At 39.8% G+C, this 25,846-nt stretch overlaps 1 protein-coding gene across 6 annotated transcripts in view; it reads right to left on the bottom strand.

The window, feature by feature from the left end:
* The window catches only part of ZMAT4 (zinc finger matrin-type 4), a 380,296-nt gene that overhangs the window by 280,735 nt on the left and 73,715 nt on the right, over nt 1-25,846 (bottom strand). For 4 of the 6 annotated variants that reach the window (XM_016959387.4, XM_016959386.4, XM_009455235.5 and 1 more), the window contains exon 2: nt 23,975-24,080. In XM_016959387.4, the coding sequence (XP_016814876.1) occupies nt 23,975-24,076 (102 nt within the window). In that variant the 5' untranslated portion in view covers nt 24,077-24,080. Of the gene's footprint in view, nt 1-5,215; nt 5,279-23,974; nt 24,081-25,846 lie in introns of those variants that run through there. The other 2 variants (XM_063817047.1, XM_063817048.1) reach the window with 2 other exon arrangements.

The following is a 25,846-nucleotide window of genomic DNA, read 5'->3' on the forward strand; positions in this document are numbered from 1 at the left end:
AAATATTTGCAAAATATTTCTACTTTTGTCTTAATTCCCTACCCAAAAGATAAAGGACTGTTATCCAAAATATGCAAAGAACTCTTAAAACTCAACAAGAACACAACCCCACTAAAAAATGGGCCAAAGACCTTAAGAGACACCTCACCAAAGAAGGTACACAGCTGGCAAATAAGCATATGAAAAGATGCTCCATATCAGACGTCATCAGGGAACTGCAAATTAAAATAACAATGAGATACCACTACGTATTACAATGGCCAAAATCCAGAACACTGACAGTAGTATTGGATGTGGAGCATCAGGAGCTCTCATCATTGCTGGTGGAGATGTAAAATGGTACAGCCACTTTGGAAGACAATTTGGCAGTTTCTTACAAAACTAACCATACTCTTTCCATATAATCCAGAAATCACACTCGTTGGTATATACCCAAAGGAGTGAAAAACTCATGCCCACAAAAAAAGCCTGCACACGAATATTTATAGCAACTTTATTCATAATTGCCAAAACTTGGAAGCAACCAAGAGGCCCTTCAGTAGATGAAGTTATAAGCTGTGGGACATCCAAACAATGGACTATTATTCATCACTAAAAAGAAATGAACTATCAACCCATGAAAAGACATGAAGGAAACTTAAATGCAGCTTGCATTTACTACATTTCAGAAGCTAATCTGAAAAGGCTGCATAATGTATGATTCCAACTATATGACATTCTAGAAAAGGCAAAACTAAGGACACAGTAAAAAGATCAGTGGTTGCCAGGAATTAGTGGGGAGCAAGGGATGAACAGACAGAACACAATGGATTCTTAGGGAAATACAGTTACTCTGTATGATACTATAATCCTAGACACAAATCATTATACATTTGTCCAAACCCATAGAATATGTAACACCAAAAGTGAACCCTGAGGTAAACTATGGACTCTGAGTGATAATGATGTAAGTCAATGTAGGTTCATTACTTTTAACAATGCACCTCTATGGTGGGTGATGTTGATAATAGGGGAGGCTGTGCATGTGTGGGGCAGGGGATACATGAGAAATCTTTATACCTTTCAGTCAATGTTGCTGTGAACTAAAACTGTCCTAAAAAAAAGGAAGTCCATTTTGAAAACACAACCACAACATATCTGGGAAATGGATAAATCAGTCAATCTATCTATCTAATGATCATCTTCATAATCTTAATTGTTGGTTGACTGACTTTGGAGATTATTGGCACAAAAGCAATTTTAAAATATTAAGACCAGGCCAGGAGCGGTGGCTTACTCCTGTAATCCTAGCACTTTGGGAGGCCAAGGTGGGCAGATCACCTGAGTCGGGAGTTTGAGACCAGCCTGACCAACATGGAGAAACCCTGTCTCTCTGCTAAAAATACAAAATTAGCTGGGTGTGGTGGCGCATACCTATAATCTCAGCTACTTGGGAGGCTGAGGCAGGAGAATTGCTTGAACCCGGGAGGTAGAGGTTACAGTGAGCCAAGATCAGGCCATTGCACTCCAGCCTGGGTGACAGAGTGAGACTCTGTCTTAAAAAAATAATAATAATAAAATAAAATATTAAGACCAAAAAGGAGTAACTGAGTAGTAGGCTCAGATATAATATCATTTAAACCAATATTTCTCAAGTGTAAGCAAAAAAAAAAAAAATTCTAGAGCTTCTGCACAGCAAAACAAACTACCATCAGAGTGAACAGGCAACCTACAAAATGGGAGAAAATTTTCGCAACCTACTCATCTGACAAAGGGCTAATATCCAGAATCCACAATGAACTCAAACAAATTTACAAGAAAAACACAAACAACCCCATCAAAAAGTGGGTGAAGGACATGAACAGACATTTCTCAAAAGAAGACATTTATGCAGCCAAAAAACACATGAAAAAATGCTCACCATCACTGGCCATCAGAGAAATGCAAATCAAAACCACAATGAGATACCATCTCACACCAGTTAGAATGGCAATCATTAAAAAGTCAGGAAACAACAGGTGCTGGAGAGGATGTGGAGAAATAGGAACACTTTTACACTGTTGGTGGGACTGTAAACTAGTTCAACCATTGTGGAAGTCAGTGTGGTGATTCCTCAGGGATCTAGAAATGGAAATACCATTTGACCCAGCCATCCCATTACTGGGTATATACCCAAAGGATTATAAATCATGCTGCTATAAAGACACATGCACACATATGTTTATTGCGGCATTATTCACAATAGCAAAGACTTGGAACCAACCCAAATGTCCAACAATGATAGACTGGATTAAGAAAATGTGGCACATATACACCATGGAATACTATGCAGCCATAAAAAATGATGAGTTCATGTCCTTTGTAGGGACATGGATGAAATTGGAAATCATCATTCTCAGTAAACTATCGCAAGAACAAAAAACCAAACACCGCATATTCTCACTCATAGGTGGGAAGTGAACAATGAGATCACATGGACACAGGAAGGGGAACATCACACTCTGGGGACTGTTGTGGGGTGGAGGGAGGGGGGAGGGATGGCATTGGGAGATATACCTAATGCGAGATGAGGAGTTAGTGGGTGCAGTGCACCAGCATGGCACATGTATACATATGTAACTAACCTGCACATTATGCACATGTACCCTAAAACTTAAAGTATAATAATAAAAAAAAAAGTTTTCACAAGAACAAAATTCTCAAAGATCTGATGAACCTTGTCTGAGAAAAAATAACAATAATCTCACCTTATTCTAGAAAAAATATATCTTAATTCTTATCACGAAAAAGGGGAACATTTCATCTTTATACCTGGTAAAATACATGCATTAAGAATTATTTAAAAACCAAAACGGTAAAGGTCAAAAAGAATTTGTAGAATGTCAAAGTTATACCCAGTTTGAGAAACAGCATTCACAACTTTTTGCATGCGGGCAGTTCGATCCACAGTGTGTGAATACTCACTGGGGCACTTGGAGTTTCAAACGTCTAAACCTCTATGGAAGCAAACACTAAGCATCACATCAGAGTTTTCCTTTGGTTCTTTCTCTCTTTCTTTCTTTTTAATTCAGGCCATTAGCAATGACTTTATTTCTTAATGACATGGATGTGCAGCTCCTCATGATCACACATATGAAAAATGTCCAAATACAGAAAAGCAATGCTTCCTAAAGTTTGGCTTTGGGCAGCCTTCATTCTCAGACAAGTGCTGCCATAAACAGAGCTTTGCTCTGTATACGAAACAACCACAATTCCTTTTTAATTATTAAATATATTATGTATACAGAGCTACTCTACTAAAAAACACAGGCAGTTCTTTATATTATTTTCACATTTCATTGAATAGAGAATAAGTCAAGTTGTATTTTCTTTCTCACCAAGTCATCCTAAATCTCTGTGATGGACGGCACATATTTATGCATCTGTAATGCTACATACACCCTTCTCATTTGTATGGATGTCATTTCTGCTTCTGTCTTAATTCCCTACCCAAAATGAGTGCAAGATTTTTGATGTGTTTTTTTAAAATCTAGAATCCCCATAGAGGAGAAAATAGAAGCTATTATGGTACATTTACACAGTGTAGATGTTCAAAAATATGTTGGGATAATAAATGCAGGCACACATCACAGTTGTTTATCACCAGGCTCCAAACTTAGAAGAAAACGCTCAGAAATAGCTGCAAGTCACCCACCTTTAGGATCTTATGCTATTTGGCTGACCTAAATATAAGAACATTAACCAGTGTATCTTTCTGTGTACCACTGTCAGAAAAACAAGCAGAAGGAACTTGCAGTTTCCCAGAGTGAATATGCCCAGAGAGCAAGATAAAACTCTCTTGGGCAGGGGGAGGTAGTGGGGTGAGGACAAAAACAACAAAAAAAAAAGTCAGCCAGGCGCAGTGGCTTATGCCTGTTATCTCAGCACTTTGGGAGGCTAAGGCAGGGTGGATCACCTGAGGTCAGGAGTTCAAAACCAGCTTGGTCAACATGGCGAAACCTCGTCTCTGCTAAAAATACAAAAATTAGCCGGGCATGGTGGTGGACGCCTGTAGTCCCAGATACTCAGGAGGCTGAGGCAGGAGAATCTCTAAGAACACCAGGAGGCGGAGGTTGCAGTGAGCTGAGATTGTGCCACTGTACTCCAGCCTGGGTGACAGAGCGAGACTCTGTCTCAAACAAAACAAAACAAAAGTCCCTCTTGAATTCTGGAGTCAAGTCTAAGTGGCTACGGATGATCTAAGTGTTCCAAGTCCTCAAAGATGAAAGAAATAACCCTGGATCTTACAAGTCGGCATGGCTCTTTATTTTTATGAAACAGAGTATGTACCTCTCTGCCACATTCACATTTTAGCTACAGGATTGCTTTTCTGAGCAAACACATTTTGGTCTTTCAGGTGCTAATATAGTAAATATTATCTCTTATTCCTTTACTGAGAAAACATTTCATGAAAAATTCTAAATGCCATAGAGACACAGTGACATCATTAATTTCAAAACTTTGTTTCCTCCTCAACAGGATTAGAAAATTGATTAGTCCATAATTGGCATCACCAATATCAATTATCTCAGCAATGCCAAAGAATTCCAAAGACATTTAGGTTCTTAAAATACTAGAGGCAAGGCATACTGTGCTTTTTCAGTGCCTTCAGCAAATTCAGCATTTGATTTTTATAATTATTTCTTCAAACATGGTCTTGCCTTCCCAGTGCACATAGTGTCAAAGAAAACTGACTTGATTCATTCTGTGCACAGTGACACAATCAGATTGAAACACTTTTTAAAGTAGGAAAAATGCATTATCATATAGCTTATTATTATATGGATTTTGATAGGGTACAGGTCAAATTATGTCTCTGGATCATCATAATTATATAGATTGAAAAGCAGACACGAGGCAATAACAGCCCACAAGGCAGAGGTTAAACAGGTCACTAGCAAAATAAAAAGGATACACTATAATACTTTCCTTTCCCTTCATTTAAGAAAATAATTTTTTTTCTTTAGATCAAAGGAGACTACTATGAGAACACCTGAAACAATAAAGGTTTCAATAAAGAATGTTACAGCACTTTGCAAAGAAAATGTGGTAATGAAAATGCAGCTTAAGGGTGAAATTGGGGAAAAAAAAGCATATTTTGGCTTTTTATTACAGGATATTTAAGAGACAGCTTGGCAATAAATGTTAACATCTTTCTAACGGTTGGCAATGCAGTAGTATAAAGCTGAAAACTCACCTTGACTTATTGACACAGCTAGTTTTAAGTTACATTGCTCATTCCCAGAGGAACTGCACCACACTGCAAAAAAGAAAAAAGTGCTGAGCTTCACTCAATAAATGGAGGTAGGTGTGAGCTCCCGTTACATGGTCACATTAGACATCTTCACTCAGGGGAGGCAACAAGAAAGAGAGGGAAAGAGCAGGCAAATCAGTGAAGAGGAAGAAAAAAAAAAGAAATGTGAAGAAGGAAAAAGAGGATGTCAGAGAAAATCTCCAATAAGATGCCAACTATCCTGGATGCCAACTAATTTTAAAAACTCGCCTCTGGTAAGATGCTTATCCTGGATGCCAACTATTTAAAAAAAAAAAAAAAACTATTCCCGAACTCTTTCTATGTTGAGACACAGAAAGGATAAAAAGTAATTAAAGGCATTTGGTAGAATGATTTACTTTCCTTTGGGTATATACCCAGTACTAGGACTGCTGGGTCGATTATTCTGTCAAAAAGACACATACACTAGTATGTTCACTGCAGCACTATTTACAAAAGCAAAGACATGGAATCAACCTAAGTACCCATCAACGGTGCATTGGATAAAGGAAGTGTGGTACATACACAGCATGGAAAGCCACAAAAAAGAAAAAATTATGTCCTTTGCAGAAACATGAATGTTGCTGAAGGCCATAATCTTAAATTAATTAATGCCGGAACAGAAAACCAAATACTTCATGTTCTCACTTATAAGTGGGAGCTAAACACTGAGTACACATGGACATAAAGATGGGAACAACAGACACTGCTGACTACTGGAGAAGGGAGGGAGAGGGTCATGGGTTGAAAACCTACCTATTGGGTTCTATGCTCACTACCTGGGGTATGGGAATATACTCATGTAACAAACCTGTACATGTATCCTCAGAATCTCAAATACTTCTTGATATTATTTATAAAAAAAGAAAAGAAATTAAAGGCATGGCTTTTGTTCTCAACATGATTACAATTTAGTTAAAAGACTAATGATTAAACCTTGACAAAATAATGGAAAGAAAAAACATAGTTTTAAGAATCAAATCACACAACAATTTTGTGTGTTCTCATGGTTTATATGTTTATTAAGTTACCTTTCTCTGAAATTTTAATATAGAAATTGGTTTAAAATTGAATAGATAGATAGATACCCCTGCTTTAAGATAAGATGACTTGATACTATAAAAATATTGTTGCTGGGTGCAGTGGATCACACCTGTAATCCTAGCACCTTGAGAGGCTGAGGTGGGCAGATCATTTGAAGTCAGGAGTTCAAGACCAGCCTGACCAACATGGTGAAACCCCATCTCTACTAAAAATACAAAAATTAGCTGAGCGTGGTGGCGGGCACCTGTAATTCCAGCTACTTGGGAGGCTAAGGCACAAGAATCACTTGAACCAGGAGGCAGAGGTTGCAGTGAGCCAAGATCACACCACTGCACTCCAGCCTGTGTGACAAGAGCTAAACTCCGTCTTAAAACAAACAAACAAAATATATATATACACACACATGCACAAACATGCACACACATACATATATATGTGTATATATGTATGTATATAATATATATGCATGTGTGTGTATGTATATATTCATTGTCTTTAAATTAATTCTTAAACTTGAAGAAATTCCAATCAAGATTTCCAATGGATTTGCGGACTTCTTCAAGTATTCACATGGATTCAAAAGCATACACTAAACAAATAGCTAAGTCAACTCTACAATAAAAGAAGATAGATACGTGATTTGTCCCTCTCAGATATTAAAGCACAGTAACTAAATACAGTAAAGACTGACCAAGATCAAGAAAATTAAATTCATAAAGCAGAAGAAAAGGATCTGATTCAGACTCATGCACATGTGGGAATTAACACACAGCAAAGTGATACCCCAAATTACAGGGAAAGAACGAATTGTAAATGGTGGTAGGAAAACTGGCTCCCCATATGGAAGAAAATCAAAATGGATTTCTACCTTATGCAATATTTAAAGGTAAGCTCCAAACAGAGTTAAAAATATGAATATGAAAAATGGAAGTGTCAGATTAATTATAGTATACTTAATATTTTTTATCTAATAGTGGAAAGGGCTTCTTAAACAAACTGTAGAGCAAAATGTTTACTAAATTGATCACATAAAATGGAAAAGCTTAAAACTAACAAAGGGCACCATGAACAGATATAACAGGAAGATGACAGAATGGGAGAAGATAGTCACAATGTATAAATTCAACAAGGAATATAGGAGGAAATAAAAAGAATACAAGTACACCAATAAAAAAATGGGCAAACGATACGAACAGAAATCATTTAAAAATGAAATCATTTAAAAAGTATGTTTAAAAGTTGTTCAAGCTTTATAATAATTAAGGAAATACAATTTAAATTAACAATAATATATATCAAATATTGACTAGATTAGGAAAAAACGTGAAAGCTGAATAAAGCCAATGATTGGCAGATATGTAGAGATCTGGGAACCCTCATGTACAATTGGTTGGAGAGTAGAGCAAGGCTGAGTCCAATTCAGTAATAATATACCTTATGGTGGCTGTATATTCATCTGTTCCATGAAAGGGTTGAATGTACTAAGTGGCCCCCAAATGCTGAAGGAGCCAAAAAAGAACAGGGGAGACAAATTCAGTTTGGAGGTAAAGTGTGTTTTACTGGAGGAACTTACAGACAGAAGCATGGTCTTGGGTGGTTGTAAGACGGGTGGATCTTCACAACTGTGACCCCCAGACCCAGGGCTGGGTATATTTCCATAGGGAAAGGGGATACATGATCTGTGCAAGACAATTAAAGGCATCCTCCGGAACAGGCAAATGTCACAGCCTGTAATGTGTGCCATAACATCAAGGTTGACAGCACTACGCACAGGAGATAAAATAGCAATCAGGAGGCATTCACAAGACTGGGGTAATCGGAAGCCAACGTGGTGGATTTGCATCTAAGGTGGAGTCACTTTTGTCTCCACACGGTCTCAGAGAAAACCCCCAAGGTTCCTTAGGGAATCTGTTAAGATGTTTGTCACAGCATTGCTTGTGTTAGTAAGGCATTGGAGGCAAACTAACTACCCATCCCTGAAGGAATGGGAAAGTTAAAAGGTAATAGATGCTCATTATGGAGTATTAGACAGCAGTTAGAAGCCATAGATTACATGTAAATGCAGGAACATGGATGGCTTTTGGAAACATACTGCCAAATGAATAGCAAGATAAGAATGAGATTCACACCCCAATGTCATATAATAACATGTTAAAAATACATGCCGGACCAGGCACAGTGGCTCATGCCTGTAATCCCAGCACTTCGGGAGGCTGAGCTGGGCAGATCACCTGAGGTCAGGAGTTCGAGACCAGCCTGGTCAACATGATGAAATCCCGTCTCTACTAAAAATACAAAAATTAGCCAGGCGTGGCGGTGCGCACCTGTAATCCCAGCTACTCAGGAGGCTGAGGCAGGAGAATTGCTTGAATTTGGACGGCAGAGGTTGCAGTGAGCTGAGATTGCACCACTGCATTCCAGCCTGGGTGACAGAGTGAGACTCCATCTCTAAAAACAAAATAAAATAAAAATACATGCCTACATACACTGTGCCTGATGATATCCTCCCAAAGAGTACACAATGGAAAGAGAAGGACTGGAGTGACTTTGAAGTGGAGAAACCTGACAGTCACTCCCTCAGCCAGGTGATCAAGGTCAACACCAACATTGATAAGTCATGTCGATAGCACGTACTCTTGATGTGACATGATGAGAAGGACACTTTAACCTCTGTGGTCTTATTCTCCAAGGACACATAACTCCAATCTCATTATAAGAGAAACATCAAACGTATCTCGGCTGAGGGCCATCCTGCCAAATACTTGAGCAGTAATCTTCAAAATTGTCAAGGTCATCCAAAACGAGGAAAACCTGAGAAACTGTTATAGTCTAGAGCAGCCTACGGAGACGTGATGCAAAATATAACATGGAATCCTGGGTGGGACCCTGGGACAGAAAAAGACACGACAGAGAAACTAAGGAAATATGAACAAAGATTGGACTTGACACTTTAAAATATAGGATATAGGTCAGGTGCAGTGGCTCATGCCTGTAATCCCAGCACTTTGGGAGGCCGAGGCGGGCGGATCACCTGAGGTCAGGAGTTTGAGACCAGCCTGGCCAACATAGTGAAACCCTGTCTCTATTAAAAATACAAAAAATTAGCTGGGTGTGGTGGCAGGTGCCTGTAATCCTGGCTACTCAGGAGGCTGAGGCAGGAGAATCACTTGGAACCTGGGAGGTGAAGGTTGCAGTGAGCCGAGATTGTGCCACTGCACTCCAGCCTGGGCGACAAGAGCAAAACTCCATCTCAAAAATAAAATTAAATTAAATTAAATTAAATTTAATTTAATTTAATTTAATTTAATTTAAAAAATAAAAAATATATATATGTTATATAATAGTAATAATGTATTAATACTGGTTCATTAGCTGTGACAAATGTACCACAGCAATGTAAGATGTTAACAATAGGGGGAACAAAGTATGTCTGGGTACACAAAAATATTCCATACTTTATAACCTTCTTGTAAATCTAAAACTATTCTAAAATTTAAAAATTATGTAAAAAAAATCCATGCCCACAAAGCCATGCATACTTTAAAGAACATATATAAATAAAAGTCATATCAAACCTCATGAATTAGTTGCCCATGAGGGCATAGGGAGGGGATGGGTATGAGAAAAGGGTTAAAAACAAAGAAGATCCCCAACCTCGTGTTACAGAAGAAGAAATTAAAATCAGGAAGGGTAAAGTGATTTAGCTAAGACTGTTCCTACAACATAGGCTTTCTGACCCTGGGTACAGCAAAAGCTGTTTTCATAGCTAAGACCTGCTCTGCCTGCTCTAAGGATAAACTAAGAGTGAATTCACTCCAGGGGTAGAAGAAGGAAAATTCAGTAGATGAATCCAAAGGAAGCATGAACCTTTCCATGAAGTGGGAAAGGAAGATGTGGCTTTGAGTCTTTAAAGCAAGTGACGGCTTGCCAAAGGGCTCGCCGTAAGGTTATACACCGGAGCTGGCTTTAGGGCCAGAGACCCAGTGAGTCAGACAAAAGGTATTATCTAGGGCCAAGCCTGAAGAAGCTAAATTTCCAGAAGACGTACTGACAAGTTGATAGCTCCATGGAATTAATGAAAAACATCAATGGGAAGGATTTCTTGTACCAGAAGGCAGGGAAATTTCCTAAATCAGAACAAAGTTGGGGAATGGCATAGCCAGGCCTGTAGAGAGGCTCAGAAGAGGAATATTTGGCAGAGATAGAAAACAGTTTTGTTCTCTTTTTCCTATTTTCTTAATAAAACTTAAAAACTTTAAAAGGACTCTAAGAGCCTTTCCTGCAATTGGAATAGTGACAGCAAAGGTGATCCCAGAGGTCGGGGAGCAGGGGGCTGGGGACGGGGTGGAGAGGAGTCACGGGAGCAGAGATGTGAAGATGGCCTGAGCACCTCCTGAACAGGTGCAGTTACGCATTCGTAGGATCCTCTGAGAAAGTGATAGCATTTGAAGTTAGAAAAGTTCCACTCAAAATTAAATCATCTTAGTATAGAAGCCGGAGGAAACTAATTAAATTCTCAAATCACAGCAAACAAGAGCAGGCTGTTCTCAACACCTCCAAGTATCAGAAGAGATTTAGGCAAAGACACATGGTTTTGCTCCACACTCAAGCCCACCTGCTTTGGGGATTCCCCGTCCTGTTAATATCTTTTTGAAACAATAAACAAGCCCAGATGGCTGAATTACTTGGGGGTCAGGAATGCATATGTTTTCAAGTGAATACTGGGAATAGAAAAGCTGAAAGAAAAATTGTCACAGTCAATAACCAATCATTACAGGTCGAGATCTGGAAAGCAACTGATATGTGCATCACTACACAAGTATTCACAAGGAGAAAGTCTTTTTCTACCAGAGTTTTATCAAGGCTACCAAGGAGTTATCAGGCAATTCAATAAGTGCTTTACAAGTTATGATACAATCATAAAATGAAAATCTATGCCACAATTAAGACAAATGAAACTAAGATTATAGCATGTTACCATTTCTGAAAAATATATAAAAGGAAAAATTAAGTTGCATCTATATGCATAGAATATTTCAAAGAAAATTGGAAAGTGGTTTCATCTGAGAATTAGGTAGCTAAGAACTAGGAATAGGTGGGAGACTTTTCACATACTATACTTTTCATAGTTTTTGAATTGTGAATTTGCTGCCTCTTCAAAAAAATGAATGAATAAAATGTTAAAATAACAAATATTCGCATATTTATACTCAACCATTTTGCTCAAAGACTTCAAGAACAAATACCAAAATATATCTACATCTAATACCATCATATAAAATAAATGAGTGATACATATTTAAAATAAAACAGGAGGGGCCAGGCTCGGCAGCTCACGCCTGTAATCCCAGCACTTTGGGAGGCCAAGGCAGGCAGATCACTTGAGGTCAGGAGTTCAAAACCAGCCTGGCCAACATGGTGAAACCCCATCTCTATTAAAAATACAAAAATTAGCCGGGTGTGGTGGTGTGTGCCTGTAATCCCAGCCACTCGAGTGGCTGATGCAGGAGAATCTCTTGAATCCAGGAGGTGGAGGTTGCAGTGAGCTGAGATCATGCCAATGCACTCCAGTGTGGGCAACAGAGCAAGACTCCATCCAAAAATAAAAATAAAATAAAATAAAACAGGGGAAATAAAATAACAATCAGAGGTAAGTCAAGCACAAGAAATGTGTACACAGCATCCTGTTTGGTTGCTGGATGTGGCCATGAATTTGGTGTCAAAAGCAAATCAAAAAACTGAGTCAAGGGTCTACATTGAGCTGCCACTCAAAAGAGGAATGGCTTTTCTTGTAGAGGAGAGCAAAGGAAAATTTCTCTCAAACATCCATCTAAATAAGACCCTGGGATACCACAGGCAGTGTCCTCAACCACAGGGCACAGCTGAGGAGACCCCCAGGAGAGTCCTGTCCTTCCATCTCCACGCAGAAGGTGGGATGGTTCGGGCTATTTAGCAGTGAGGCACAGAGCTCAGGACCTAGGAGACAGCTGGCCCCAAAAAGTGGGCACAAGAGAAATGCTATAGGTCAGACATGCCACTTGGCACACAGGCTCCAAGTTCCAACTAGAAAACCTCTTGCGCTTGATCAACTAAGTCAGGGGAAATGAAGAGAAAAGTCTAAGTCAATAGCTTGTTATTCTTTTGCCTTTTAGACAAACTGTATGTTGTTTGCTTCCATTTCCTCCCCGGCACTGTAATAAAATGGGCATCAGCTTCACGGCAGCTCCCAAACACTTGGTTTCAACAGTTGTTTCATTCATTTGCCAAAACCACTCCCTTTGGGAATCACAGTCTTTCCTCTCCTTCTCTTTCTTTTTCACCCCAGCATCCCCAATGCAGGTCCTAATCACATTTCCTCCAGCATCACACATACACAGTGCACAGAGACAATACTATGTGTTCACCAAACCAGTTTCATTTTCCTCCTGGGCACCCGGCAAAGTGACATGCCCCAGCCTCTCTACAGTAAGAAGAAAACATGCGATTGAGTTCTGGTCCATGGAACCTGGGAGATATGATATTGCCAATTCCAGGGCTGTCCTCTAAAATGTCCTGTGCAGTCACCCACAATCCCCATCAGTTCCCCAGATACCAGTTGGATTTTGATACTCAGGGCAATGTCAGAAGCCTCTGCCAGCCCGAGTTCTAAATAATTTTGTGGCCCAAAATCCCCCTCCACTAACCTATAATGACTATAATGTAAGGAAGAAAGAATTTTTTTTTTTTATTTCTAAGATGCGGAAAGTGTTTGTTGCCAGAATTAGCCTACCTTGTCTAACGTAGATATTGGGGTTATCCTGAAACAAACAAACAAACAAACCCTAAAAATATGACATTGGCTTGGCAGGTGGGTAGTAAATGGGGATGGTTAGGATATTGTAGATCTAGGTTATATGGTAGCAAAATACTGGCAAAACTTGCCTACAATACTCTGGAAGGCACACTATCTGCCTACGGAGCTTACAGTTGTAGGAAAACCAGAGGGTTCTATTCTAGGACTTCTAGGACATGGATAGAGTTCTAGAAAAATTGGAAGAGGATGAAGAATACTTTGATATATGTTATTTTGTTACTATATTCATTACTAATTGTCTATATTAGTGTTTGGTCAAGATTTTCAAGAAAAAAAAGTCAGAATGCAACTGACCCATTAGCAGATAGAAGTCATATGAAAGAGAGACAATCCATAAATTTGGGACATAGAGAATTGGAAAGACCATTTGCCAATTGCTTCTAGACATCCAACCATGAGAGACGGCATTTTTAAACACATTGAGTGTTGGAGACCCAGGGAAACTTCTCAGTTGAGCATGTGACTCAGGCCTTTGGCAAAAATCAAATGAAGGGCATAGCCTTTCCACTTGCTTTTTTTTAGATAATCTCAAGACACCCACCATTAAATTGGAAAAAAGAAAGACAATGCTTCCTCACAGGGGTAAGGAAGCATTAAAATAAACAAGCAGTCTTGAAATTGTATCTAGGAGAGAATTATTTTGTTACTGATACATGGAACTTTCTAAAAAATAAATCAGAAGCCTTTTTACATTATTAAAAGAATAATATTACTAAAGACATTATGACACTAAATTAGAAACACTTTTAATATTCTGCAAGCCTTAAATCAGTCTCAGGAAGGAAGTAGACTATGAATGCTGGCAGTCCCTAGGAGGAGAGAAGACCCAAGATCCATTTCTGATGTGGCCAGGAGAATAATGGACAGGAAAGAACTCCAGGGATCAGTGCCAGGGGTCATTGGGATAATGAAAAAGAAAAGTCTATCCTGCAGAGGAAGATCAGATTCTATTCTGGGAACTTGCCCCACTTTATGGAAAGGGAAAAGTCACAGTGTTGCCCTGCAGGATACTAGGTTTGCTGTGGACCAGCGATTTCTCTTTGTCTTCATTCTTCTTTTTTCTGGGTGAGAAATGTCACTGTTATCGTCACCATTGAAAAGTGTAGGGGAAAGTGGTAATATTTCTCTTTTGCTCATAGGTCACTGGACCAAGGGGAGCCACATTCCCACTCAACAGGGAGGCCCACTCCTGGAGATCCTGAAATGTGAGCTGAACACAGTGATTGGGAAGAACTTGAGGTCACTCCTGTTAAGAGGGGATGTGTGTGTTCCATGTTAGGGAAAGAATGAGATGGATAGTTGGTGGCCAGAAGGGTAGACCATGATAGAGATGGTGCTATGTGTTTGTTAAATCCATTTCCTTTTACCCACACATTTAAATTGCATTTTCCAACTTCTCCTGCAGGTAGGTGGGCTATGTGACTGAGTGCTAGCCAATGGGATATGGTCTGACTCCTAAAATCCACTAAGTGACATCAACTGCTGTCTGCAAATGAGAACTCAGGCTACAGAGCATACCCTACCCATGTCCCCTTAATCAGTGAGCATGAAGCACATCATCTAACAACTGCTCTTAGCCGTGTGCATGTTGCCCTGAGTTGGGTGTGCTCTTCAGCCTATTGTCTACTTCATTATAGCCTCTTACCAGCAATTCACTTTGTGTTCCAGTGAACTATTTTGACTAATAATGACTGATAAAATGTAAGATGCCCATGCTGGCCCTGCTGGAATAAAACAAAAGGAAAATATAAAAGTAGTTAGAAATCTTACAGAAGATTAAGAATCTTCAATAAAATGGACAAGGAAACAGAAGTTGTACATTAACAGGAAATCAGGGATAAGCCACCACACACCAATCATCCAAAAAGATCTTCCATATGGAATAATTGTATTTATCATATCAGAAGTATTATCTGTGTAGTAAGTCCTAGGATATTACGAAGATATTACCCTGGACAAATGTACCAATAACTGTACTAACATCATCTGGGAGAAATTAAGCACTCATGATGCCAAGACATTCAAAAATACTGAAACAGTGATTCTCAATGTGTAGTGCAAAGAAGGCATCCTCCCAGGCATCCTGCCATAAAGACTTTTCCTAGTCTTTACCCAGTTAGCACTTGCATCTCCTTGAACACTTCACCTGCATTACCCAGGGTAGGTGTGGGCCTAGCAGGCCCTGACAGTACTCAAGTCCAGTCCAGTTGGGGCAGTGCTGGGTGGTGCTGACAGGCTACAGTCACACAGCCTGATCTAAAACCCACAACTCTCACGCATCAGAAGGAAGTCATTTAGCCCGCATGCTTACTTCGGGCTATTAGAAAAAAGAAAAAGCAAAGGTAACAAGAAGAAGGTATGAGAGTCTATGGGAGAAAAGGCAACAAAGGCATTAGTAGCTCTGGAAAGTCATGAAACTTTAATCAGCACATTTTAAGAATCTTAATTTTCACCTTTTTATCACTACCCACAGAACACTTACACCTGATCTCCAACCTGACTTACAGAAGATAGAAAATGCCCTTCCAGCTATTCCCCTGGATTAAATAGAAGCTAGCCAAGGCCAAAGTTCTGTTGGAAGTCAATCAGAACAGCAGAAACAGAAAAAATATATATGTTTTGGCATGTCTCTGTAGGTCCAATATGCCTGCTGCTACCATGATGAGTGAACAATACTAGATTCTGCCATTCCCAGGTGGGCTAAAAGGGCTCTTTCACCAGTACTGATATTCATCAAGATTCAGAGATGTTTGAAAACTTTCCCACTGGCTTGAAGAAATGCCTTTGCCATAACTATAAAACTATCACCCATAACCCATATCTTGACATTGGGGTCTCAAGTACAGACCAATGCTCAATGTATTAATACGTCATCCCTTCTTCTGGTGCAGAAACCTAGGCCTTCATCAAAATTGTCCCACCCCTCTCCTCCTCCAGTCTCCCCCACCTTCAGCCCCCAGCCTGTGCATCCCCTGTCAGTGTCAGTAAATGACAGCCAGGAGCAAAGCTCTACAGGGGGGAGCACGGGAGGTATGGCAAGAATGCACAAAAACACTCAGCACATGGCTCCCACTTGCCCTCAGGAAGCTTGCAGTCCTCTTGGGAGGGACGAGGATGCCTAACCACTGATTTCATGAGACATGTGGCACAGCAACACAAGGGTTATTAGGATTCACAGGAAGGGACAAGCAACTGGGCTGGTGCATGTATGGCTGGCTTGATGGGATCTGCCCAGCAAGAGTTCTTTCCGCTCTCTTAGGTCTACTCAGTACCTTCTTCCTTTGGCTGTGTGTGTGTTTATGAATTCCTTTATTAATATATATGTATATATTCTAAATATATATTTTAATACATAGAGAACATATAGCGAATATATATGTTTTCATATGTTCATATATATATATATATATATATATATATATATATATGGAGAGAGAAAGTCCTTACTTAACATCATCCATAGGTTCTTGGAAACTGAACCTTTAAGTGAAACCAGGTCTAGCAGGTCCTCAAGTAACATCATTTCATTCAATGTAATTTCAGTATAACATTGAAGAGGAAAAAAAATTGGTTCCATTATACACCATTTCACTTAAAGTCATAGTTTACAAAAACCCATGCATAACATTATGGACTTTCCATGTGTGTGTGTATATCCGAATATATGTGTGTGTGTGTGTGGGCGGGTGTGTATGTGTGTATGTGTGCGTTTGTGTATGTGTGTGTATGTGTGTGCATTTATGTGAGTATTGGTGTGTATCTGTGGATGTGTATTTATGTGTGTATGTGTGTGCAGGTGTGGGTCTTTAGGTGTGTATATGTGTATGTGTGTGTTTATGTGTGTGTTTGTGTGTGTGTACGTGTGTGGGTGTGTAGAGGTGTTTGTGTGTGTGTGTGTGAAAGTGTGTGTATAGTGTGTGCTTATGTGTGTATTTGTGTGTGGGGGTCTGGGGGTGTATGTGTGTTTATGTGTATGTGTGTATATTGTGTATGTGTGTATTGGTGTGTATGTGCATGTGTTTATGTGTGCATTTGTGTGTGTATGTGTGTGAGTGTGTTTTGGTGTTTATGTGTGTATCTGTATGTGGGAGTGCATATATGTGTGTATGTGTGTGTATGTGTGTGGGAGTGTCTGGGGCATGTGTGTGTATGTGTGTATATGTGTGTGTGTCTATGTGTATGTTTATGTGTGTATGGGTATGTGTGTATGTCTGTGTATGTGTTTATGTGTGCATTTGTGCATATGCATGTAGGTGTGTTTACGTGTGTGTGTATGTATGTGCATATGTGTGGGGATTGTCAGGGGTGTATGCATGTGTGTATATGTGTATGTGTGTATGCGTGTGTGTGGGTGTGTTGGGGTGGGTGTATTTACGTGTGCATATAATTGTGTGTATGTGTGTGTTTATGTGTCTGTGTTTATGTGTGGGGGTGTGTTTGTGTGTTTATGTGTGTATGTGTGTGCTTTTATGTATGTGTGTATGTGGGTGTTGATGTGTGTATGTGTGTGGGTGTGTTTAACTGTGTGTGTGTATGTGTGTATGTCAGGGTGTGGGTGTTTATGTCTTTATGTGGGTGTATGTGTGTGTGTGTTTATGTGTGCATTTGTGTGCATGTGGGTGTTTGTGTGTTTGTGTGTATATGTGTTTGTGTGTGGGGTGTGTGTGTATCTGTGTGTGTTTATTTGTGTATGTGTGGGGGTTGGGGTGTATGTGTGTTTATGTATATGTATGTGTGTATATGTGTATGTGTATGTGTGTATGTGTGAGTGTGTGTTGGGGTGTGTGTGTATGTGTGTGTATAAACACATGCGTATGTGTGTGTTTATGTGTGGAGGTATGTTTGTGTGTTTATGTGTGTGTATGTGTAGGTGTGTGTATATGTGTGTGTATGTGTTTTGTTTTGTTTTGTTTTTAGACGGAGTCTCGCTCTGTCGACCAGGCCGGAGTGCAGTGGTGCAATCTTGGCTCACTGCAAGCTCTGCCTCCCAGGTTCATGCCATTCTCCTGCCTCAGCCTCCCGAGTAGCTGGGACTACAGGCGCCCGCCACCACACCCAGCTAATTTTTTGTATTTTTAGTAGAGATGGGGTTTCACCATGTTAGCCAGGATAGTCTCGATCTCCTGACCTCATGATCTTCCCCACCTTGGCCTCCCAAAGTGCTAGGATTATAGGTGTGAGCCACTGTGCCAGGCCATGTGTGTATGTTTATGTGTGTGTTTATGTATTTGTGGATGTGGGTGTGTGTGGCTGTTTATGTATGTGTTTATGTGGGTGTGTGTGTGTGTTTATGTGTGCATTTGTGTGTATGTGGGTGTTTGTGTGTTTGTGTGTGTTTATGTGGGGGGGCTGTGTGTATCTGTGTGTGTTTATGTGTGTGTGGGGTGATGGGGTGTATGTGTGTATATGTGTATGTGTGTATGTGTGGGTGTGTGTGTTGGGGTGTGTGTATGTGTGTGTATAAACACATACATATGTGTGTGTGTTGGGGTGTGTGTATGTGTGTGTATAAACACATACATATGTGTGTGTGTTGGGGTGTGTGTATGTGTGTGTATAAACACATACGTATGTGTGTTTACGTGTGTGTGTTTATGTGCGGGGATGTGTTTGTGTTTGTGTGTGTATGTGTATATGGGTGTGTTTATGTGTGTGTATAAACACGTGTATGTGTGTGTTTATGTATGGGTGTGTGTATGTGTATATGTGTTTATGGGTGTGTCTGTGTGTGTATATATGTGTGGGTGTGTGTATGTGTGTGTTTATGTGTGTATGTGCGTATGTTTATGTGTGTGTTTGTGTGTGTTTATGTGTGCATTTGTGTGTATGTGTTTATGTGTGTGTTTGTGTGTATGTGTGTGTTTATGTGTGTGGGTGTGTGTAGGAAGTGGGGGGCATATATGTGTGTGTCTGTGTGTATGTGTGTATATGTGTGTGTGGGTTTATGTGTGTGTATGTGTGGGTGTGTTGCGGGTGGGTGTATGTGTGTATGTGTGTGGGGGGAGTATGTATGTGTGTGTATGTGTATGTATGTGTGGGTGTGGGTGTGTGTGTTGGGGGTTTGGGGATGGGTGTGTGTGTATGTGTATGGGGGGAGTGTGTATGTGTGTACACACACATATATCATCTTTCTGCCCTGTACTTTTTTCTTTTTCCCACGTTGCAGAAAACCACTCCTTCATTCATACAAGCAACTCTTTCCCTTTGCAGGAAATTATTCTTTAGTCACTTGAAACTGCAGCAAACCACACAAATGACCTCCCTGGGAAACTGTTTTTTACCCCCGTAACGCTTAGGCCCTTTCCTTTGAAAGCTTTCTCTTCCTTCTGTGTCTGTGTCTACTTGTTCTGTTGACTCAGACTATTCGTCCAGTGAATAGAGACAACATCTAATTATATTTCCTACTGAAACGTTAATGTGTTCTTAACGCTTAGCAAGTAAGAAAAATAATAATGCCTCTATGTTCCCTATTTTTTTTCACCTGAGGACTTCATATGCAAAAAGAGATTTTTAAAGCATAGCATGTAAAGGTTTGGTTGGTTAGACATATATTAGGTTTTTCTGTCCTCTCGTGCAAAGGTTCAGCCTTTTAAAAGGGGTGTGCAGCTATTAGGCATTAACCCATCTGTTTTGTTTTGCTCTCCTACTTTGGAAGATTAACACACTCGTCTCACAGCAAAAGTCATACCAAAAGCCATTCTCTTCCCCAACAATATGCCCTGACCACCACCAACTATCTCTCATTTAGAAATATTCAGTTATAGAGTTATGCTGCCAAATGCTTAAGAGCCTCACAGATTCCAAACTCTTCTTTCCTTGATATCCTGACCCCATCCTTTCCTAACACAATGATGCCAGGGTAGCCCTCTCAATACTCCTTAAAGATAGATAACAAGATTTTTCTCATTCCCCTCGCCCCTAAACTTAACCCATTTGTGGAGGCATGGATAAATCATGACATTCTCCAACAAGTCTTTCTTGGCCATAATAGCTCTAAATGATGCTTCCCTCTTTTAAAGTGTAATATGCAAATATCTACAAAGTTAACAGCACGATGTAATGTACAACAGGACGCCAAGTGGGAAAAAGAACTAACACTTTCTTCGTATCAAATTCCGTCAGTAGCTCCTTAAAAGCAGACAGCAGAATTCTACAGATCATGTGCTTGGAATCGTACAGGTATTTTTGCCACACTGAACTACTGGTGACTTTTTCTCTCGATGAAGTTTATGAGCTTCTCAGGGACAAGGATCATTTCTCATATAGGTTCAGAATCCCCTGCAATAACTAACCCTAATATTGCTGGATATACAGAAAATACGCAGTGGATTCTCACTGATTTGCCCCATAAGGAAGCTGAGAAAACTATCAGGTTGAACTGAAAAATGAAATCATACTATAACAGTAAATCAGTAATAGGGCATGGAGACTAAGTGTGACAACAATTTCAATGAATTGAATGGAATTTCGATCTCCTAGAGACCCACTCCATAAGTCACTTCAGCAGGGAAGGTGTCTCTGGAGGGAAGGGGCAGATTGATAGAATATCAGTTTTCAAATGGCCTTAGAGATCATCTGATGCAAGCCATCTTCTTAGAGAGAAAGAAAGTGCTGGAGAAACCTCAACCAAAGCTGGGGAGGCCCGAAATTGATATAAGGTATCCTCAGTCCTGACTGTGCCCTTTTCACATGCTCAGCAGCTTTGCGGCAAGAATGCACAGCTCTTTCTCACTGTAGGAAGGGCCTTACCTCTGCCTGGAAGAAGGGAGGGAAATATCATTCAGAGTTCCCATCCACAATTAATGGGAATGCATTTAATGTTATCTCGATGATGTGTAACACTGTTAATTGCAGATCTATTGTAATTGCTTTATTTTCTCTATGTCATCTAGCTACATCCAACAAACACTAACACATTCTCTAAACAATTAGATTGTGCAACAGCGAGGGTACAGTATGTTAACAGGAAAACGTGCAAAATGTGCGATCAAATAACTAAACACTTCATTGAGCAGCTGAATTTTTTCTTCCTTTAAACAATTTTTCATTGTTTTCAATGTTCTGACATTACTTTTCTAGTCAGGCAGTGTGGGGCAGGGTCACCAGTGCAGTTTTTTCACACACCCACCCCCTCCACGAACCCTCACTGAACACCTGTCATGGGCAGGCACTATTCCAGCAATTACGAAAGATCAAATGAATACAACTCTGTTTCTGTCCCCATGAATCTAGTAAGATGATTACAAATGAACACAAAAAGTCTAATAAAGGAAGAACATAAAGTACTAATAGGAGGCTATGGAATTTCAGAGCAGGGACAAATTCCCCCATTTCCTTAACTGGGGAAAACATACTAATAAAACAATCTGGCCGGACACTGTGGCTCCCACCTGTAACCTCAGCACTTTGGGAGGCCAAGGTGAGCAGATAATGAGGTCAGGAGATCGAGACCATCCTGGCTAACACAGTAAAACCCCGTCTCTACTAAAAATACAAAAAATTAGCCAGGTGTGGTGTCACGTGCCTGTAGTCCCAGCTACTGGGGAGGCTGAGGCAGGAGAATCACTTGAACCCTGGAGCAGGAGGTTGCAGTGAGCTGAGATCGTGCCACCACACTCCAGCCTGGGTGACAGAGTGAGACTCCATCACACACAAATATACATATATATACACATATGCATATATATACATATATATACACATATGCATATATATACATATATATACACATATGCATATATATACATATATATACACATATGCATATATATACATATATATACACATATGCATATATATACATATATATACACATATGCATATATATACATATATATACACATATGCATATATATACATATATATACACATATGCATATATATACATATATATACACATATGCATATATATACATATATATACACACACACACGTGTGTGTGTGTGCGTGTGTGTGTTTATGAAGCCATAGCCACAGAAATTTGAAAGTCCTTAATTTCAAACGATAGACTTTTTTAGATAATTCTTTAAAGCTCAAATTGATTTCTAACACTTGGTTGCCTTTTAACAATGACTATACGAATTTTTTCACAGGTGCTGATTTTAAAAGTTTTCGTCAAACATTTGCTTTCATCAAAACATTGCTGCAAAGGAGTTAATGATGAATAAGCATATAACTTTGCATATTTGATAGACTTCACAGCTTCCAAAGCATTTTCACAGGTACAATTTCGATAGATCTCATTTGGTCACCACAAAATCCTGAGGAGTATGCAGGGCCCATTGACTGTCTTTCTGGGTGCATATGTGTGTGTGTGTTATTATAGTTATTTTTATTGTGCACAGAGGAATCTGAGGCCCAGAGGAGTTTGAGGAATGATAGTGACAACTGGCATTTGTCAGACTTGTCAGACAAAAAGAAAATTGCTGGCTAAGCCTTCCAATATAAAATTACTTACAAGTTCTTACACTTGGAAACTCATGTTCTTAGCAAGACCCAGTCTCTACTAAAAATAAAAGTAAAAAATTAGCTGAGTGCTGTGGCATGTGCCTGTAGTCCCAGCTGCTCAGGAGGCTGAGGTGGGAGGATCGCTTGAGCCCAGGAGGTGGAGGCTGCAGTGAGCTATGCTCGTGCCACAGCACTCCAGCCTGGATGACTGAGTGAGACCCTGTCTCAAAAAGAAAGAAGAAAGAAAGAAAGTAAGAAAGAAAAGAAAAGAAAGAAATTCATGTTCCTACTAGTATATGTTCTTTTGAAAGCAGAACATGCCCTAGTAGCTCTCAGCATCTTGGGATGCCGCAGCACTCCAGCCTGGATGACTGAGTGAGATGCTAGCTCAGAAAGAAAGAAAGGAAGAAAAAAAGAAAGGAAGAAAGGAAGGAAGGAAGGAAGGGAAGGAAAGAAAGAAAGGAAAGAAAGAAAGGAAATAAAAAGAAAGAAAGAAAGAAAGAAAAGAAAAAGAAAGAAAGAAAGAAAGAAAGAAAAGAAAGAAAAGAAAGAAATTCATGTTCCTACTAGTATATGTTCTTTTGAAAACAGAACATGCCCTAGTAGCTCTCAGCATCCTGGGATCCCCCAGTTCTCTTTATTCAATCCACAGCACCTCATTCCTTCCTCATCCTCGGACACAGGCCAACCTCTCTCCTCTCATCCTCTGCTCCCAATAGAGGATCAAAAAGTGGTCTGTTGCTCCCCGATTCGAAACAGCCAGTGCCACTAATTTATGACTTTGAAGAGTATTTGCACTTTAAAACTTGGTTATAACTCTGCAGAAGGCATCTTGATTGTGATAAGCACATGTTGGGTATTGGCCATCAGGTGGAAGCAATTTTCAGGGAGGAAGTGGCCCACGGCTGCTTCATTACTTGCTGCTGTCTTTCCCTACAGTGTTTAACAAAGGTCTTCTGAGCTTATCTTCGGGGTCATAGGTGGAGACAGGAGCTGGCACAATGCATTGCACCCTGGATCCCTGAAAGGAACTTTGTAGATGCACAGTGACAGATTTAACAAGTAGAGAAAGCCCAAGCAGAGTCTCCGGGGGCTGAGATACAAATTTTAAAAAAAGGATCTGGGAAGCAGCCAGAGTCTGACAATGACATCCCCAACCCTCACTCCCAACCCCACACATATACACTTGTCCTGGCCTTGACCTCAGACTGTACAGGCTCAAGTCCTGTGGTTCTTCAAATGTGCCCCAAGTCCAGAAGGAGGATCCTGGAGTCCTACAACAATGACCCGGGCTGCTCCCTCCTACATTTGCAAACAGAGTGGGAAACGCTGTCCTTACCTCGTAGTGGGCCACACGCTGCGATTCGGAGATCAGCTGTGCACTGCACACCTTGCAGTAACTGTCTGTGAATAAATCCTGATCAATATCGGAGGACTTCATCAGGCTACAAGAGAATCAACAGAAAAGAAAAATGAATCCACTGCTTTGATGTTTATGCAAGATATTAACCGTATGAAAAGCCAGGATCACAGTAACAGGTCTGACAATGGTGACAGAGGGGTGGATCTCCCTACACTCTTGACATTATCATATCGATTAACCATAATATGTGCATAGGTTATAGTTTTCTCACAAATGCCCAACAGAGTTGCTATACCCTAAAAAATAGAAATCCAGCTATAGTTTTTCTGTTGAACAAGCCAGACTTATATCTAATGCCTTGTCAAGAGTTTATGTGAGGGCAGGGCACCGTGGCTCACGCCTGTAGTCCCAGTGTTTTGGGAGGCCGAGGTGGGAGCATCACTTGAGGCCAAGAGTTTGAGACCAGCATGGGCAACATAGAGAGATTCTGTCTCTACAAAAATAAAAATTCTTAAAAAGGATTTATGTGAGATATTTTTGCATGTTATATATATTTATATGTTAATGAAATGTTGTAAGCACCTAATATATCCAACAATAGAAAGTGGGTTAAATGAACTTTGATATATCATCACACTAGAAAACTATGTGGCTTCCAAATCCAAATTCAGATAAATTATTCTTTCAGGGAACATTAGGAAAAGGTTTACCATTAACAAAAGAGATTTTTAAGTACATATAGCATTATACAAAATTTGTTTTAAAATATGTATAGATGCATTAAAAAACATTCCAGGAAATTATAACATAATTTTAATAGCACTTATCTTTGGGAAATGATAGAAAATTGCTTTTGCAATTTTCTTCATTTTTAAATTTTTCTTCAACAATCACATATTACTTTTGTAGTCAAGGAAGAAGTTAGCTTTGTCTAGAGCCTTTAAGCAGTATAAAATCTAGTTTAGAGTTAAATAGTTGCACTTAGAAAATTAAAAAATAAAATCAGACTAAACTATAACTTTCCTTGTAACCCCATACTTTGCAACACAGGGAGACCTCACTATTCAAGCTGACTCTTCTCCATTTAGGGTGGTTGAATTCATAAAGGCCACCTCCACCACCGCACACCACAAATGATCCCACAAAGTAAATAAACATATTCTCAAATTCCAAACCCGGAATCAAAATGCAGCCAAGGATCTCAAGCTTCTGAAAGCAATCTGTCGGAAACGGATCTTATGGCAGCTGAAGGATCTCATGTTACCACCCTGGAAACACACCCCAGTGCATCCGATTCCTTCACCCAGCCCACAAACTCCACTTGTTTCACCTCCTACCTGCCAAGCAAGAAGTAAAGACCATGGCAGACAGCATGCTGTATGAAGAGGCAAAAGAATCTCAGACAACAGCAATATGGTAGGCACTTTGGAGTTTATCTTATTCCACCACCATCATCTTACCTATAAGACAGTCCAAAGTTACATTGCTAGTCATTTGCATAGCCAAAAATATGGCCTCGCTTGCATGATTCCAATTTCCACAAGCTAGATCCATCCTAGGTCTGATGCTACCACATGGCATTGGATGAGTCACTCAATGCTCCATACCTCAGTTTCCCCCATATAAAAATTGAGATAATAATATTTACCATGCCTTCTAAGAAAGTGATAGTGAAGATCACAGGGAGAAATATACGAGAAAGTGCTATATCAACCGTAAAACTCTCTGCATTTGAAAGGGATCAGTAGTATATTTTTAATAACATCCTGATGTTGGCAAGATGTTGGCCAAGTCCTGAACAATTCAACAGTGAACTGTGTAAAGTAAAGTGAACTGTGGTTCACTTTA

Source organism: Pan troglodytes, chromosome 7 (assembly GCF_028858775.2).
Source record: "Pan troglodytes isolate AG18354 chromosome 7, NHGRI_mPanTro3-v2.0_pri, whole genome shotgun sequence".
In the NCBI taxonomy this organism is placed as follows: domain Eukaryota; kingdom Metazoa; phylum Chordata; class Mammalia; order Primates; family Hominidae; genus Pan; species Pan troglodytes.